At 28.9% G+C, this 19,356-nt stretch overlaps 1 protein-coding gene across 1 annotated transcript in view; it reads left to right on the top strand.

Annotated features, from left to right (window-relative positions):
- The first annotated feature begins 1,577 nt into the window (after positions 1 to 1,577).
- LOC107452319 (potassium voltage-gated channel subfamily KQT member 1-like) overlaps positions 1,578 to 19,356 on the top strand; it is a 364,114-nt gene continuing 346,335 nt past the window's right edge. Inside the window, exon 1 of the mRNA XM_071185389.1 lies at positions 1,578 to 3,649. Within this exon, the coding sequence (XP_071041490.1) occupies positions 3,273 to 3,649 (377 nt within the window). The 5' untranslated portion in view covers positions 1,578 to 3,272. The remainder of the gene's footprint in view (positions 3,650 to 19,356) is intronic.

The raw sequence follows: 19,356 nt of genomic DNA, 5'->3' as shown, positions 1-19,356 counted from the left end.
TTTTCAACTCAACACAGCTTAGCTGTAATAAAGTGGCGTATTACAAAAGCCTTTGAATTATTTTAGAAGTAGTGGTGAGTAAAAAATCTATAAATCGAATTTACTAAACCAATAATCATACATTAAAATACTACCACTCGAAAATATTTATCTATTGCCGGAGCAAGTTGGTTCTTCTATACATATTATAGTTAAGATATGTAAATAAATGAAGATTTACTGCCTTATATATGTTACAGAGTGGTAGACAATTAAAAATCATTACATATAATGTGCAAGCTTCGTGACGTGGCGCACCATTTAGTGGCGTGATTTTGGAGGAACAGAATGTTAAAACGAAAGGGTTAAAAACCTTACCATAAGGTCATTTTATTCTTTATTTTATAACCGTCGTTGAACAGCCGACCCAATTTTGAGTTCACGACTACCATTGTTCAATTTCGTAACCTTGTAATTTTGAACCGAATCCAGAAAGCAAGGGAACTCCTGGATCAAGTATTGGGAGAAATTTGCCTTCATGGAGGATTTTTGTTGTTGATGGAATTAACTCACATTTGCATTACAATGAGAGGAAAACATCGAACGGTTAACTTGACGGCAAGGATACTCTATTCCATGATCTATCTACCAATGAAGATATTTTGCGTCAACACTGTGGTGGGCGAGCCGGTAGCAGACCTCATAGCAACAAGTCAAGCCATCGCCAGATTTCAAGCCCGTGTTACTTCATTGGCAATGAGTGCTCTTCTCCCTGAGCTACCATAAAATTATTAAAACGCAGAAAAACTGCCTTTAATATTTAAAGCCGCAGCCAAAAGACATTTCGAGACAAATAGATAATAAAAAATAAAAAAATATTCGCAATTTTAGTTTTATTATAGAAACATAATTTTTATCTCATACATCACATACTGTTTCGAATCAAGATTCGAAACACTTAATCAATAATTAATTCGAATCAATAAATAACTGGAGTCATTTATTTGAAGCAGAGATTCGAATTACCAATATGAACTAATCCTATTGATTCGAATCACTTTGATTCGCTTTTCCCAACTCTAATTGAATGATTTAATTGAGAAGTCTATTCTTAGGTAATTACAAGTCTCGAGAGAAAAATATTTATTTTAATTATTTGTGTTGATCATGATGATCACTTAATTCAATTATTATTATTTTTTTAAATTCATAATAAATCTTTCATAACAAGCATTTTTTTTAAAATTTCTGCTCTTCTTCATTTTTATGCATTCCATTTTTTTAATTAATAGATTATTTGCCTCTTAATAGCTTCAATAAGGCAGATAGTTCGTGTGAAAAATAATCCCACGCATCAGTTTAACGAGAGCTTCAGAATGAAAATAGCAAGCTCATTATCGGAGCCCCCTTCTACTTTGGAGAACCCTCCTTACCTTCTATCGACTCATCATCATACCACAAAAACTACTTCATTTTGTTAAACATCGCTTCTCACACAAATGCAACAAGCGGGCAAATCTTCCACCAGATGGCGATGTGGAGGTGATGCCATCTGCCGAATGCTTATGAACAAGAAGCCGCGGATAAACGACAACCAGTGTTTGTCGCTAGCGCGAAGTAGAATAGTATCAGTGTTTTAACTGTCTATGTGTATATTTTCACTTCAATTATTTAAGTCGGAGCTATTTTTAGTCGGATATTTTTTTTTTACTTGTTCGTTCGGGAAAAAAATGAGAATATCTTCGAGTATATTGGCCTGAAATGTATTTGAAGATTGCATTATTTGTTTATGGATACAGAAAAAGGATTTATTTCGCTTTTCTTAAAAATGCAAGAGGATTAATAGAATTATGTGAAGCAAGTAACTATAAATGTACTATGAAGCTGGATCGAATTGTTCGATTATAATCGCAGATGATATTTTCTTTAAATTTAAATGGGAATAATCGTTTGAAGTTGGATTGAAATTAAATATAATCGCAGACGATTTATTTTTTTGGCGGTTAAAAGTTTAGATAGTACTGATAAAAAGTCGATATAAGTCACTTTCTTTAATAATATATAGATACATCAAGTTTATAAATTAAGTACAAAAACAGATTTAAGAATAAGATTTATTTAGTCTACATTAGGTTAGTACAAAAAAAACACTAAAAGTATTCTTAAAATTTTATAAAAGAAGATTATGACCTTAGGGCATTGGAAATGAAATTTAGATCCGTACTTGGAACCAATTTAGAGCTTACAACTCAAAAGACAAGCCCGAAAATTTATAACTTTAACAGAGAACGCTAAACTAACAAATCCAAATAATATAGCGTTACAATATTGATGTTAAGAAATTTTGATTTAAATATATCGTTTGCTTAATTTTAAATAAATGAAGAATTAAAAATGCTATCATAGTAAAAAAACTATAAATATATTTCAACGTTAGAAAAATTAAATATTTACTTAAAAGCACTTGTTAATAATAGCTACTGCAATTAGCTACTGTGCTATATTTCATATCATATATTTTATTCTGCATAATGAGCTTTTTGCTGGTTATAACGGACCAAAGTCTTACTTTATTGTAAAGTTTTTGCCATTTTCAGGGTATTTTTTAAAAATTTCACTTATTGCTGCACACAGTAAAGTTGCCTTATGGAATACATTAGCAAAACACATTAGATATATATATTAAATTAGAAACTTCTGTGATTTATTGGAATTTACAAATATCACAATATTATTCTTAACATAAAAGTAGCTGCTTTATTATTTGCACAAATCTCATAAGAAGTAATTTTCCAAAAGCACTAACGAGAAAAAAACGTTTTAAATTATCGAACATTTCATGTATAAACAATCACTTACGAAGAATTCACAAATATAGTTTTAAAACTCACAAAAAATATATATTTCTATAAAAGTTAACTATCATATTCTAGGAACTATATTTAGGTAAACCAAAACCTTAACTGACAAAAAAAAGAGTAGGAAGTTATTGAGATATTTATTTTTAAAGCTCCATGATAGAATTTTAGTTGTTGGGGAATTTGTTCGAATTTCGTTTAATGTGATTATTTAATCTGATATTAAGCGCAAGATGCGGTGAAAGTTATCCTAAATTAAACAAGCGATACAATATATAATGGTAAAATCTGTAGAATAAAAGTTAAGTAGTTTATTAGAAACCAAATGGTGTGAATTGTGTTGTAAGTTGAGATACATTGTCATACACATGTATTTATTGTATTCAATCGAACTGTGAATATTTAAATATTTGATGGAATATTTAAAATCCTCTCATGTGGCGTTCTAAAACTCATCAGGATAAGCAAGAAGAACAAGCATCTCACCAACTCAGTTCATCGATAATCCACGCGACACCATTGACTGTCATAGAACAGCAATCATCTGGATTGAATGGAAAAACAGCAAATACAGCAATTACAATTTCACCAACCACTGTCTCCAGAGGAGCGTCTCAAGAAGGTCCCCTAAAAAGGGGCTTGTGTCGAAGAGGGGGCAATAGATTAGTGCACCCCAGACTCAGTTTAAGGGGTAAACCAATGAACCCTCGACAAAGACACAGAGATCCTCGCTATAGGAAACTTCGGTTTCAAGTGAACAATTTTTTGGAAAGGCCTCGTGGTTGGAAAGCCATTTCGTATCATATGATCGTGTGAGTACATTTTAATTTTTTTAATTTATTCATTACTTTTTTTATTACAGTTTCAAAAAAAAGTTCACCTAGTAATAGGCTATGTTCATTTTTTCCTCTACTCTAGTAATAGGCTATGTCAGAAAATTCACTAAAACTAAACTACCGAGATTTCATACATTGTAACATTAGGTTGTGTTTGTGAAATCACCAGAATTCACCTAATTATTTTTCATACGCATCAACATTTGAAAAATAAGAATTCACCTACTGAATTTATTTATTCTTTAACATTAGAATACTGCTGTGTATTGTTAAAAAGAAATGAAAAAACTCAGAAATAGCATTTTGAATAAAAAATAAGTTAAAATTTGGCCATTAGATTTCAAAACCTACTGTTGTTGAATAATTTTTAACACAAGGTGTATATGAAAGCTGATGTTAAATAATATCATATATCATACATTTTATCATATAAGCAGTAGTGTTAGATTATATCATATTATATTCAGAACTAAACAGAATTTATAAAATCATTTGGTTTTCCCGAATCGTAGTAACTATTGTTTTTTTTTATCAATATTAAATGTTATCTTAAGATGAAATAAAGCTTGTCAGTAAGCGTGTTTCAAGCTTTATAAAATTTTAATTATAATATTTTTACTACAGAAAATATTGCTTTGCAAAAGTTTTGTTTGAAAGAAGCTATATTTATAGAATCTTCTGTAATGAAAAAAATTGAAGCCTTAATGTATATAATGACATAACGATAATTGGCATATAATCACCCTTTACACGTATTTTAGATTCTTTATCGAAAATTAAGTCGCTAAAGATTTCACATTAGGAATCGCAAACTAATATTTATGCAAGGAAAATACAAAAACTATATCGTAATTTAAAAAACCACTAGTGAGCAAAGTGTGGATTGAGAACTTGATGAAGCTTGGCGGTGATTCTCTGTTCCTGCATGTCATCAAACTGCCCTCCCCCTTTCTAGGGTAATTTTCGCTAGCTTTGATATTCTTTCTGTTTTCCTGGCTTAAACATTAATCTGTGGCCTAAAATTCGAATCATTTAGTGAGTTTGATTATTACACGGATTCAAACTTTTATTTTTTATTTTATTAGTGGTGAAAAGCAGATGACCCATTTTTGGATTTACGACTATCACTGCATAACTCTTTAATCTTGTAATTTTGAATTCAATCCATGCGACAAGGGAATTTTTCAATCAAGCAATGGGACCAACTAGCCTATGTGAAAGACTTTTAAATGGAACTAACCCGCATTTGCGTTACATGGAGAAGAAAACCTCTGAGGTTTCTCATGGTTAGCCTGACAGAAAAAATATTCTATCCCATGATCCATCTATTACTAAGAATATAATATTTCAGCACTGTAGTTGGAAATATAATTTGTATCAACCAGTTGTCTCTCCTATTTGAACCTGGATTGCAATGATATAAACTACAAGCGTGAATTGGGTGTGGGAGCTCTAATCCCTTAGCCATTGAGGCTTATTCTGAAAATATACATTAAATGTGTAATTATGGAGCATCTTGCGTAACCAGTGGCGTAACAGGATGTGAATAAAGGGGGACATCTACCCTCGTGCATAGCTTCAGAGGGGTACCAAACTCATGCAGCATATTTAGAAATGAATTCCAGAATAAAATATTTTCTCTTTTAAATGCCACCTTTCTTCCTTTGATAATTACAGGCCCTATAACTTTTTAAATTCTTCATTTAATTTACTTAAAAAAATTTGCGGGACGTCTTATTGTTGTAGTGACATTGTAAGTATGGTTAATTTTAAAATTATTAAGTTAAATGCCACCGTATCGTATTAATTCTTATCGTTTTAGTAAAATAAACTATGTTTGTGATGAAATATATCTCGAATTTATTGGAAACTACTTAGTAACATGCATAATATTCAAATTTTTAGCCAAAACGAATAATGATTTAGAAAGTCATCAAATTGAGTTTTTCTTTTAATAAAAAAAACACCATTAAGGTTTGCAAAATCTTATTTAAAATACATTTTACAGTTCAACGCCATTTGCAGGGATTTTCTGTTTTTTTAAGTAATCTGAATGATCTACAACGTTAAGAAACGTAATAAATAATCTGATCGTTGATCGTTAATAAATGATCTCGAAAAGCATGGTACCTTAAATTTCACATTATGTTAGGAGGAAGCGGCAAATACTGAATTTATCCCAGGAATGCTACAAACCCTAGCTTATCTTGCTTCTGTGTATAGTGCTTCATATGTGTAAATAATAACCAATAATTGTAGGATGTATGTACTGTAAATACATAATTATTGTAGTATGAGCAATTTAATAGAAATTGCAAAGCTTTAGATGCTATGAAACTTTTTAAGAATTTATAATACTTTCAGAATTAATATTTTTTAAATTATTTTAATATGAACTACAGGAATATATAAAATATTTATGGATATGTGAAACAGAAAAAACTACATAAAATAGCAGACATATACAAAAAAGAACATAAAATTACAAAAAAACATAGAAAAAAATATTTTTTTTTCTCTTTCTAATGTGCATGGTTGTCTTTTATATAAAAGGCAGTGATCATACTGTACTTCAAATGTTCTAATACCATGTCAATTTAAATAATTTCCCAAAAATATAGCAAACGCAATTGTTTTATAAAACAGATTATTCTATCCCCAATGAGCCTGCTCTGTAAAAACTACCAGATCAAATTACGGTCAAAAAAATATCAGCATTTAGACTGCCAGTACTTTTTACAGTAAAGTAAATTCTTACTGTTTTACGGAATTTTACGAAACAAAAAAAAACTTATATGCCGTAAATTTTACCGTAACATTTATTGTAAAATACCTGTGCAATTAACTAAACATTACTGTAAAAATCACACTATAAAATTTTAGAGTAAAAATGGGTTTCATGGTATAATAGACTTTACGGATGCTGCCCTTAGGGTGCCAGGACTTTTTACCGTAATTTGATCCGGAGTATTTTACAGTGTGGTAGCAAAAAACATGCAGTACGATACAACAGTCGGGCGTTGGTTATTGTTTCTGTCTCTTCATCTTGTTTTTTTAAGGGATTAAAAATTGCTGAGAAAGAGTGAGAGAAAGACAGAGAATATGATCAAATGATCAGTAATAATGTGATAACAATCAGTAATTATCAGAAAATTAATAAATAGGTATAAATCAAAACTCAATAAGATAAAAATAACAAAGCAATGTAACAAAATTCAATAATAGAAAAATAACAAAAGCAACGATACTATCAATATTCATTTTTGTTACGACATTCCTTATTCGATTTTTATAGACAATGCGTAAATTTTACAATCATTGTCTATTATGCTTGTGTTGCTGAAAATTGTGAGGTTCTGAAGCTTGTGCTGAAGTTACCTGGTAGAAGCGTAGTAAATTAGTTCAATTATCTAGATAAAACTAGATCAAATGTTAAATATTTGATGAATTAATTTTATCTAGATTATTGTGTCCAAACAATCATTTGATCCGACGTATTTTGTAAAATGTGAACTTTTATTAGCCTTCTGTGAGTATATATATATATATATATATATATATGATATAAATATTTTTATATTTATTGCACAAATAGCAATACAAAAATTACTGCAGTTGATGTTTTAAATGTAAAGTACGGAACGCAAAATACCAAAAAAACTTATCCTAGATATTTCGTTATTTTTTTATCAATAGAACTGTGTTAAATTTCACAAAAAATCAATCCAAAAATTGAAGTTATAAATGATATCAGACTGTTGCCAAGTTAAAAATCAAAAATTGTTTTTCAATACAAAATCATTAGAAAGTTTAACCATTTCGTCAATAAATAGAAAACTATGAGTATTCAGAAACATCTTTCGATAGTTACCTCTTACGATTTTAGCTATAGTTATGATTACAAACTTTTCCGCTTTTTAGAAAAAAAGTATTTTTCAGTTTTTTTTTATAATCAAGAAATTGAATTTTTTTTTGTTATAATAAACATAGTTTGGTTTGATGATTTTGTTTCTGTTTATAATTCATTTTGTTTTAAATAAATGCTAAAGTTTATATTTCCCACTTAAGAGTTTCTAAAAATAGTAAAGTTTCCTTCAACACGGGTAAAATGGTGAGAGAGAATTTCAACAATAGAAAATGTGTTTTTCTTTGCTCGAACTGTAAGAAATCATGCTGTTTTGTTAAAGAACTCTCAGCATGCCGTAAAAAAGTTGTTAGATTTATTTGTACTCTAGTAATCGCTTCCTTTGATCTTTATTTAACATTTTCACTTCTTCTGTTTTGCATTATGCATTTGAATGTATTTACAAGAAGAAAAAAAAATATGTTGGATTGTTTCCAAGATACAAATTTAAAGAATAACAATAAGTAAATAAATAAACAGATAAAACTTATTGAAAGATGTTTTGTTATTCAGCGTATCTTACTCAACTACTATTATGCAACTTTAAATTGATTTACTCCTTAGTTGCAATCAAGTTATTTAAATTTATTAATTTTAAATACTTTTTTTTTATTTCTTGTGTCGACACTGATGAGGGATCAGCTTAAATTATGGTTCTATTAAGTATGTCCACTTCTAAGCGTTTGTGCTCTATTCTCGTTGCTTTGCTTCATTTTAAATTACATATGTTAGCACCAGGAAAAGAAATTAAAAATATTTAATCAGTGGTCCAAAGGATCAGTAATTTAAAGTTATTACTAGAGTCAGTACAACATTTTCACAGGTCCGTTTACGTGTCTTTCTTAAAAAATTTTTCTTTAAAAATGTTAATAAAATGATTTTAAATAAAAAATATATAATCTAGAGAATAATGAGATACATTATTTTGTGACAAAAAAACCCACCAAATTATGAAACTGAAAATAAAAGAAACTAAAATGACAAACCATTCTTTTACAACGGTTGCCTCATGAGGGGATTAATAATTATTAATTTTAAGGTTATCCGGATTGAATTTTAATGACCCAGAACCAACGAACCACCGTTAATTTCAAACCCTCTTCAAACATTTAACTTACTATAGTAGGTAAAGCAATTTAAGGTTTAACTTTCAAAATTAGGATTTACTCGTTTAAATATGTATGTTCTTGACACTAAGCAAAAATTTTCTCAACGACTCTATTAGTTGGCACCTATGAGAGGGGCTTATTACCACTGTACTAGCGGCTTTTGGTCAGAAAATTGGTCATCCTGTAAAACATAGATACTATATGGGAACAAGGAGAACTTTGTGACCAGACGGATTTAATGTGTATCAGTCACCATTTACTACGCGAGGAGTCTTCGGCCGGAGGGTTTCGAACTACCGTTCTCACGAGTGCTCACTTTCCAATGCGGCGAGCCGGGTTCGAATCCCAGTCGATACGAATTCCGCATCCAACGTGCACCGACCACAGTGCTGATGTGAAATATCCTTAGTGATAGACGGATCATGGGTTAGAGTCCCTTTGCCGTGAGGCTAACCATGGGAGGTTCTCGTGGTCTTCCTCTCCATGTAACGCAAATGTGGATTAGTTCCATCAAAAAGTCCTCCACGAAGGCAAATTTCACCCAATACTTGACCTAGGGGTTCCTTTGTCTTCTGGATTGGGTTCAAAATTACAAGGCTACGGAGTTGAGCATTAGTTGTAGGAAACCCAAGAATTGGGCCGGCTGTTCAACGACGGTTATAAAAGAAAAATAACGTGTATAAATTATGCATTTTTTACAGTCCAGCTATAGCTCGTAGTTTTGCTCAAGCGAAAATAGTTTGTTTTCAATTTTAACTATTTTCAAGAGATCTCCATGAAATTGTCAAAGTTTGTTATAGATTGAATTTTAGTAATAATTTAATAACAGTCCGGCGGCCATTATATCACACAAACCATCATAAGTATGAGTTCCTTACATTTTAGCATAGTACGCAACGTAAATATTAAAGTTATTTTCATTTTTGCGGTGAGATAAGACAGAAAACTCATTCCAGTGCTCCATAACTTGCTGTACTACTTCCTCACGCACCTCACTAGCCATAATTTGAGTATCGTACTATATATTCATGCTATTGCTTGAAACAGGCAAGCTCTGTTACCAGTAATTGTTATGACAACAAGCTGTACCGTTATTTTGAATTAATTTAAGACTTACAGAGATTTATTTTGTGACAATTCTGCGATAAATCAAATCGTAATAATAATAGTAATAATAAAGCTGTTGCAAATTTTTTACTTGTATTGGATTTTTTTTACCCTTATAGTCATAACTTAATTTTTTTTTAAAAAAAAATATCTGAATGTGTTTAAATTATCTGAAATCCGCAAAAAATGGATTCTTGCTACATTTTTCTAAATAAGTTTTATCTGAGAAATTGTTTCTTCAATTCTTTTAAAGGAAAATCTGTACATTAGCAAAACTAAAATCCGACATTAGTTTTATCTGAATCTGAGATATTACTGTTCGGAAAGCCGATGAAAACGAGAAATTTGATTTATTAACATTTTTATGTTTAAGAAATTTGAAGAAAAGTTTTAGAATTATTTTTGAAAGTGAATTTAAATGTAAAGAATGAATTTAAATGTAAATGTATTCATACAAAACTATTTTCTAAGACTCAGAGTATTTTAATCCTACTTTTAAAATTTTATCTAATGCAAAACCTAGCCTATAGGTTACTAGCCTTCTAAGATTTTCTTTGCCTTAAAGAAAATAAATTTTAGCTAAAAATTAGCTTAGTATATAAAAAAAACAAGAAAAATCTTTATTTGACAAATCTTCTCCAAGAAAATTTATTCGCTCGGAATTCAGAAGAAAAAAACCCAGTTTTTTTAGTTATTCTGTGTTGTTCTGAGAATAAAAAAGAACTTTTTCATTTATTTTTTTTCTGCTGCTGATTACTTTCAGCTTTTTGCTGCGTCTTGAAGCCTCGTGCAACAAAAACCTTAAAAGGCTTCCGAGAATGCACAGATTTAAATTTTGACATAAAATTCATTTCATTATTTACATTTCCTTGCGGTAGCTGTATTTTTTTAGAAACAAAATATTTAAAAGCAGTTATTGAAATTTCATGACTCAACCTCAAACGCATCAAATTATTTGTATTTTCTATTTATTTATTTTCATAATATTTTAATATAGAATACTCAAAATCTTTTTTAGATTTAAAGCTAGTAAAATTTAATGCATATTTGGATACATTATTTTTTATTTCTATTTTTTGTTTATTTTGTTTGTATTTTCTTTACTTTATTTCCATCTATCTGTAGACGGGTGTGATTATTTAAAATAGTCTGTGAAATAGTCTATTAAAATAGTCTGTGAAAAATATCTCTGTGTTACAATACAATGGTTAGTGGAGCCGTCGAGGTTCAGGAAATAGAGCATTCGCCTTCCAATGAGGTGAACCGGGTTAGCATTCCAGCGATGGTTAATCAATACGAATTCCACTACCTGTTAGCACAGGCCACACTGCTGATGTAAAATATCCTCAGTGGTAGACAGATCTCGGGATAGAGTCCCCTTGCCGTCAGGCTAACCGTGGAAGGTTTTCTTGGTTTTCCTTTCCATGCAACACAAATGCAGTTTAGTTTCTTCAAGAAGTCCCCCACGATGACAAATTTCTCCTAATACTTGATACAGGAGTTCCCAAGTTTTCTGGACTGGCTTCAAGATTTCAAGACTACGGAGTTGAGCATTGGTAGTTATAATCTCATAATTGGGTGGGCTTTTCAACGCCGGTTAATATATGGAATATAAATACACAACGATTACGAGCCGTGGTGGATAAAGGGATTGAGTGCTTGCCTTCGAATGAGGTGAACTGGGTTTGAATCCCAGCGATGGCAGGTTGATTCGAATTCCGCACCCCCTACCGACCACAATGCTGACGTGAAATATCCCCAGTGGTAGATGGAACGAAGGTCAGCGTTCCCTTGCCTTCAGGCTAACTGTGGGAGGTTTTCGTTGTTTTCTTCACCATGTAACGCAAAGTAGATTAGTTCCATCGAAAAGTCTTCCAAGACGGCAAATTTCTTCCAATACTTGATCTAGGAGTTCCCTTGTCTTCTAGATGGGGTTCAAATTTACAGCGCTATGGAGTTGAACATAGGTAATCGTAAACCCAAAAAACTAGATCGGGTATACAACGATGGTTATAAAATAAAATACAACGGTCACGTTTAACACGAACTCATCGAATAATTCCTTCAGAATTTTTCCGAAAAATTAATTTCCAATCAGATTTCAACGTAAGGGAATTGAAAAAAAAACAAACAATATTTGGGAAAAAATAAAATCATCTAAAATAATAAAGTTGAAATATTTACGTATATTTAATGAAACATATTTATATATTTAATTATACTTGCTTTTTATATAAGTATGTGATTTTAAAATAAGTAAATTTTTCCCAAAAAAGAAACATCCATGCGAAAAGAAATAAAGATATTTGTAACAAATTAGTTTAATTCTCATTCTTGAAACAAAATGTCTGAAAAAACAATATGTTTCTAGTATTTCAAAACATTATTTACCAAGAAAATTAATCTGTTTATCTAAATTATTCCCTTTTTTTCTCAAAATAATAAGCAAACTGCCAAATTAATAAAATTTATTGCGTATATTTTTGAAAAAGGATTAAATTCCTTTTCAAATATTTCACTTTAAAAAAAATATAATTACGCTGAAATATGTAATTAATTTATTTTAATTAATTTAAGTAAATAATTTATGTTTAAACGAATATTTCATTAAAATATTTATATTTCTTAATGAGCACATTTTCTACAAAATGTACATTTATTTAGAAAAAAAAAATAATTTAACGCTTTTGTAACAATTTAAAACAGTTGTTATTCCCTTAACAAAAGGTTTCGACACAACATTTCTGTGCTCTTGAGTCGAGCGAGTAAAATGGATTCATTCAGCGTTTCATTTAATTTGTCTTATTTAATTGAAGACTCAAAGAGTCAGAAGTCTCCGTGTGTTTATGATATTCATTTCACCTTTCGCACTTCGCCAACCCTATCTCTGTCTGGAAACAAGTCGTGCTTTAAAATGAAATCCTTCTATTCTAAATTTAACTGAAGTTGGAGGAGGTATATTATTCTTTGAGTCAGACAACGCATTCTATCAACACTGTCACTCAAATGTGAGAGTTTTAGGACATAATGAATCTTCACACGCTAATCCTAAACATGTAAAATAGAAAGTAGGTATTGTATACATACATGAATGAAGATGTATAAATAAAAATACACATGTCGTTAAAGAAAATGATTTCGAAAGATTAATTTTTTGAGAACTATATATTTCGTGTATTTTGTCGTTGTTATATTATTAAATTTTAGTGCATCGCGCTTTCTCATTGAACATGAAAATCTGTTTATAAATAAAGAATTTACAAATTTGAATTTGGATGCATTTTAGAAAAAGAAAGTTGAGATATTATCGTTTTGCATCGTATCGTTATTAAGTACTTAAAATATTTCGCCATTGCTAACTTATTATATTTTACTGTTTCGTAATTTTCATTGAACACTAAAATCTGTTTATAAATAAAGAATTTACAAATTTGAATCTAGATGCATTTTAGAAAACGAAAGTTGAGATATTATCGTTTTGCTTAATTAAGTACTTAAAACATTTCGCCATTGTTAACTTATGTTAACTTATTATATTTTACTGTTTCATAATTTTCATTGAACACTAAAATCTGTTTATAAATAAAGAATTTACAAATTGGAGTCTGGATGAATTTCAGAAAAAGAAATTTGAGATATTATAATTTTGAAAATTAAGTTTCTAAAACATTTTGCAATTGTTAAATTATATTTTACTGTTTCGAATATTTTCATTGAACACTAAAATCTGTTTATAAATAAAGAATTTACAAATTGGAATCTGGATGCATTTTAGAAAAAGAAAGTTGAGATATTATCGTTTTGCTTAATTAAGTACTTAAAATATTTCGCCATTGTTAACGTATTATATTTTACTGTTTCGTAATTTTCAGTGAACACTAAAATCTGTTTATAAATAAAGAATTTACAAATTTGAATCTGGATGCATTTTAGAAAAAGAAATTTGAGATATTATCTTTTTGCGAATTAAGTATTTAAAATATTTTGCCATTGTTAACTTATTACATTTTACTGTTTCGTATATCTTCGTTGAACACTAAAATCTGTTTACAAATAAAGAATTTACGAATTAGAATCTGGATGTATTTTAGAAAAAGAAATTTTATTATCGTTTTGTAAATTAAGTATTTAAAATATTTTGCCATTGTTAAATTATTATATTTTACTGTTTAGTATATCTTCATTGAAGACTAAAATCTGTTTATAAATAGAGAATTTACAAATTAGAATCTGGATGCATTTTAGAAAAATAAATTTGAGATATTGTCTTTTTGTAAATTAAGTATTTAAAATATTTTGCCATTGTTAAATTATTATATTTTACTGTTTCGTATATCTTCATTGAACACTGAAATCTGTTTATAAATAAAAAATTTACAAATTAGAATCTGGATGCATTTTAGAAAAAGAAAGTTGAGATATTATCGTTTTGCTTAATTAAGTACTTAAAATATTTCGCCATTGTTAACTTATTATATTTTACTGTTTCGTAATTTTCATTGAACACTAAAATCTGTTTATAAATAAAGAATTTACAAATTTGAATCTGGATGCATTTTAGAAAAAGAAATTTGAGATATTATCGTTTTGTGAATTAAGTATGTGAAATATTTAGCCATTGTTAACTTATTCCATTTTACTGTTTCGTATATCTTCGTTGAACACTAAAATCTGTTTATAAATAAAGAATTTACGAATTAGAATCTGGATGTATTTTAGAAAAAGAAATTTGAGATATTATCGTTTTGTAAATTAAGTATTTAAAATATTTTGCCATTGTTAAATCTGCCACACTTAAATCTGTTTATAAATAAAGAATTTAAAAATTAGAATTTGGATGCATTTTAGAAAAAGAAATTTGAGATATTATCGTTTTGTAAATTAAGTATTTAAAATATTTTGCCATTGTTAACTTATTATATTTTACTATTTTGTTCCTTTTCATTGAGCATTAAAATAGCACGCTAATATCATCATATGGCGTTAATCAATAAAGGAGGTCAGAATAAGAATCTAGATAAATTTAAACAAATAAATTTGAATGCGTTTGAGAATTTGAATTTTGAGAATTAATCACAATATTGCTAGGTAACTTAGTTGGCGAAATGAGTTTTTATCGTAACAAAAAATTAAACAAGAATTTCAAAAATAAGTTTGCGGTTAAAATTGTCATTGTAATAAATATAAATTATTGAGTTATTATAAAATTGAAAATTAAATCTGTAGAACAAGACACGTGCTAATGCAATAAAGGGTTTTTAGATTTTTTATTGAAAATTTTTTTTAGTTTTGATGCAACAATTTGTTTGTCGTCACAAGTAAAAAACTGTTTGAATAACAATCGTGGAGGGTAAGTGAGCAAAGTTAGGTGGATATTGATTCCGAATTTAATTATAATGCTATTTGATTGATAGGAAGCAAAAAATATTATTTAATTCAGACAGAAGAAGAATTAGATTTCCTCTATGTTAACTTATGTTAATCAAAGTTAACTTATGATTGTATGGATGCAAATTCTCCTTTTATTTAATAAACAAGCAGTATTTTGCTATTTAATTTATTTATTAAAAGTGAATTAATTTAGTTTTTAAATTTTAAGGTGGTATGTACTTTTGAGGTCATTCTAAGCTAATATAATAACTAAAAAAATTAAAATTATAACCACTGACATTTTAATTTCAGAAACTTAGTTTAATAAATATATAACAATAAATTAAATGAAACAAAAGAGCATTCAAAAATATTAGTTTATAGAATAAAGCACACATAATTGGTTACTTGCTACTCGAGAAGAAGTTAAGTGATTATCTCCAATCCTGAGATTTAAATCGGATTTAATTAGATTTCTATGAACGAAATCACGCCAGTGTGTCGAACTTGATTGGTTTCTGAATCGACAAATGCTACGAATTATCTACGATAACATCACTTGCAGGAGTCTATACGTTGGCTTGGAGAATGTAGAATTCACTGTCTGCTACTTACTGCGAGGCAATTAAAAATACTGAACAAAAAATTAAGTTAAATTTGTGAATAAAAGGATCAAGTGCAGTGGTTATTGTTTCGTTTTAAACGCTACTTCATTTCCAAATTTTTATGCCAAAAAGGATTAATTAATGTTAAATAAATAATAAAAATGTACAAAAAAATAGAAAAAAAATATAAATATGAAAAATGACCTCGATGAGAAGAACTGAGCTTTATAATTTTTAATGTATTTTTTATTATTGCAAAGAAAAAAAAATGAATATGTGAGATGTTTATAATTTAATGACTGTTATTTTTAAGAATTTCCGAATACAAAGATACTTTGTTGCTAATAACTGTTTGAAGTTGAATTTTATTTATATTTAATTTTTTATATGTTAACTGATACAGATAACGAAACTATGGGGAAAAGTTGTTCACAGACATGCTGAAATACAAACAGATAACCAAATTTATGTGCCTCTTTTCCTCTTTTCAAAGTGCCTCTTTTTCTTCGAATCTCAATTATATTAGTATATCTTACATAATAAATCTTTCAAAATCTTAACAACTGCTGTCCGGCCAGTGCAAGGTTCAGGGAACTGCAATTGCATCAGAAAGGTTCTGGGTTCGAATCCCGGGCAAGAGATGAATGTCCTTTCCTTCTCTGTACTATCTGTCCTTACTGTGGGAGCAACGTTTGTCCACCCAATATGGTGCCTCTGAAAGAGTGGCCAACATATCTGCCCTTCAGGTGCCTGCATGACCTAGGTCATTAACCAGTTGGGCATTAGAAAAAAAATCTTAACAACTTCATAGTTGAGCTATTTTTATTTATTCAAATAGCAAAAGCAATGCTCTTACATTGTCATATTCTAATCATAAACAAGTTCCTAAAACAGACAATAGTGTGTGCAAATAAAGTGTATAATTATTAACTTACTTAGTTAATTTCCTTAGTTTGTTAAACTATTATAGTAACTCTATTAATTTTCTTTTTAGGTTTTTTTCTAAAACAATTTTATTTCGAAAAGAATAAAATTTTATATCTTATCTACGTTGTTCATAAATACATCAAAGGTAAAAACATTAAGATGCACTTTGTACTTTCTAGCTTGCATTTATTGGAATATCACTTCGATATTTTTAAAAATTCAAGGTTTTACCTGATTGAACATCAAAGAGTCGGCTTAAAAATTAAAGTACTTTTAGCTTAATCTTTAAAAAAATTGAATTACATTTATAAAAAAAAGTTATAAGTTTTATAGAATTTATAATTTTTTAAAGTTAATTATTGTGCTTATTTGAAGTAAATTCTTTTTATGTAAATACTTAAGATTGTAATTTTTATAAAGGTGAAAAGAGAGGAAACTATTAAGGCTGAAAATAGAATAACCTATGAATTTCATAGATTACCAAAAATATAATGCATATTTTTCGAGTTTTAATCTAATTAATTTTTATGATTAATAAAAAAAATTAATTGTTAGTTGCTTTGTAACTTAAGGATAAGCTATACTTATTCGTTCAAAATTCTGCTGCAATTTTTTTTTCTTTAATAAGATCAAAACAAGTTCTTAAAACTGACTTACAACATTGACCGCGAAAAAAAGCATTTAAAATTATAAATCCAATCCATGTTTCTGATAAATACCTCAAAGATAAAAAAAAGTAAGATATACTTGGTTTTTTGAGAGATAAGTTTAATAGGTGGATCAAAGAAAAATAAACTCTTTAACTTACACTTATTGGGAAGCACTTCACAATTTTGAAGACTCCAAGAGCACTTTTGTACCTGACTCAGCATCAAAGAGATGGCTTAAAAAGAATAAAGTACTTTAGATACAATCTAGGGTACTCAAATAAGATTTAATCTGTACTATTACTTCACAGAAGATTTAATCTGAGCTGAGGCATTAACAAGGTCAGCTATAAGGTACAAAACTTTATGTGAGTTTATAAGTTGGCTAAAAGTTTATGTTTGAGTTCATTTGAAGTAAATTCCTTTTATTTGAATGTTTTGGATTGAAATTTTAAGTAGTTGGATGGAGAAGAACCTGTAAAGGATAAATATAGAATACTGACGCATCGAAAAAAAAATCTGTTAAATGTATAGAAAAAAATGCCAGCTGGTGATTCAGAATAAAACCATTTATTTCACAGAAAAATACTGTTATTTAAAGACAGATGCCTGTCTTTTTTATGTAGATAAATATTATTATTTTATTAAAACAAATTCTCTTCTTTTAATAAAAAAAACTATACTATTTTAACATAAACTCTGCTATTTTTTACTTATGTAAAGATTGTGGTAGTTGGGAGCCGAAAGCTGAAGCTGCTTTACAAATCAAACCCGGGATTCAAGCCTGGGCCACTTCATTGGATATGCCAGTGCTCTGTCCCTTGAGCCATGGCAGTTCTAGTGTTTGGCTATTAAGAAAAATCTTATACCGTCTTTATCTTAAAAGTTTAACTATTTGAATTCATATTTAAGAGATACATTTAAAACAATAATAGTCGAACCTTATAAAAATGTCTGGAAATTTAACTTACCAATAATTTATAACAAAAGATTGATTGAAATCATGTATAATATCTTTAGTATTATCTTTCAACATTTTTTTTCTGAAAAAAAGTATGTTTTTTTATTTCTGTAGAATTTTCAGTTATTTTGTTTTACAGTTTCTATTAAAATGCACGCAAATGGAATAGATTAAATGGGAATTATTTGCGGAAGTGGATGTATTTATCTGCTTTGAAATAGACGCAATTAAATCTAGATTAAACAGAAATAAATTTTAAATAATTTTGGTCGCACGCTTTCTCCGGAATGAAACTCTCACATTTGAGGATTCAGCAATCCTTGAGCAGTATTTCATCCATTTTGAGAATCATTTCATCTCAAAATCATCCAACTCTCAATTATATGACGAAAATGTTTCTTCAACTACCGAACCACATCTAGTGTATTGAGGTAGATGGTAAACTAGAATGAATACTAGACGATCGAATGTGATGATAAAGCCAACTGTCATGCACGAAGTTGGCCTCGTAAAAGGAAAATCCAGAGTTCGAAACCGCTTCGAGCATGGGAGTAAATTATCTCTCTTTTCTTGTGTTGTTTGGACAATATTGCTCAACCTATATTGTGCCCACGATAAAGTTATTATTAGAAGAGTTAGATATAGCAATAAGAGTTCTTTCTTTTCTGGAAGAAAGAGAATTACGAACATTTCCATAATATTGACGAAATTCGTTACCTCCAAGAAGTAACGATAGTTATTTCATCACTTTGACGAAATTTTTAATTGGAGCATATACCCGAAAATGATTTCGTCGAAAATGATTGCTTCGAAATATAATGGTTAAACAATTTCAGGTATGGTTTGATGAGCCAGTTATATATCTGCATATATATATATATATATATATATATATATATATATATATATAAAATAATNATATATATATATATATATATATATATATATATATAAACGGTGCTTCATCATCATTTCAAAATTATTTACGCTTATTGTAAATGATTTTAAATAACTAAATAACATCATAACATTCATTATAAATATTTTCAAGGT

This window comes from Parasteatoda tepidariorum, chromosome 9 (genome assembly GCF_043381705.1).
Source record: "Parasteatoda tepidariorum isolate YZ-2023 chromosome 9, CAS_Ptep_4.0, whole genome shotgun sequence".
Classification (NCBI taxonomy): domain Eukaryota; kingdom Metazoa; phylum Arthropoda; class Arachnida; order Araneae; family Theridiidae; genus Parasteatoda; species Parasteatoda tepidariorum.
Note: the sequence above shows the minus strand (reverse complement) of the source record. Positions and strands in the feature narration are given on the sequence as shown.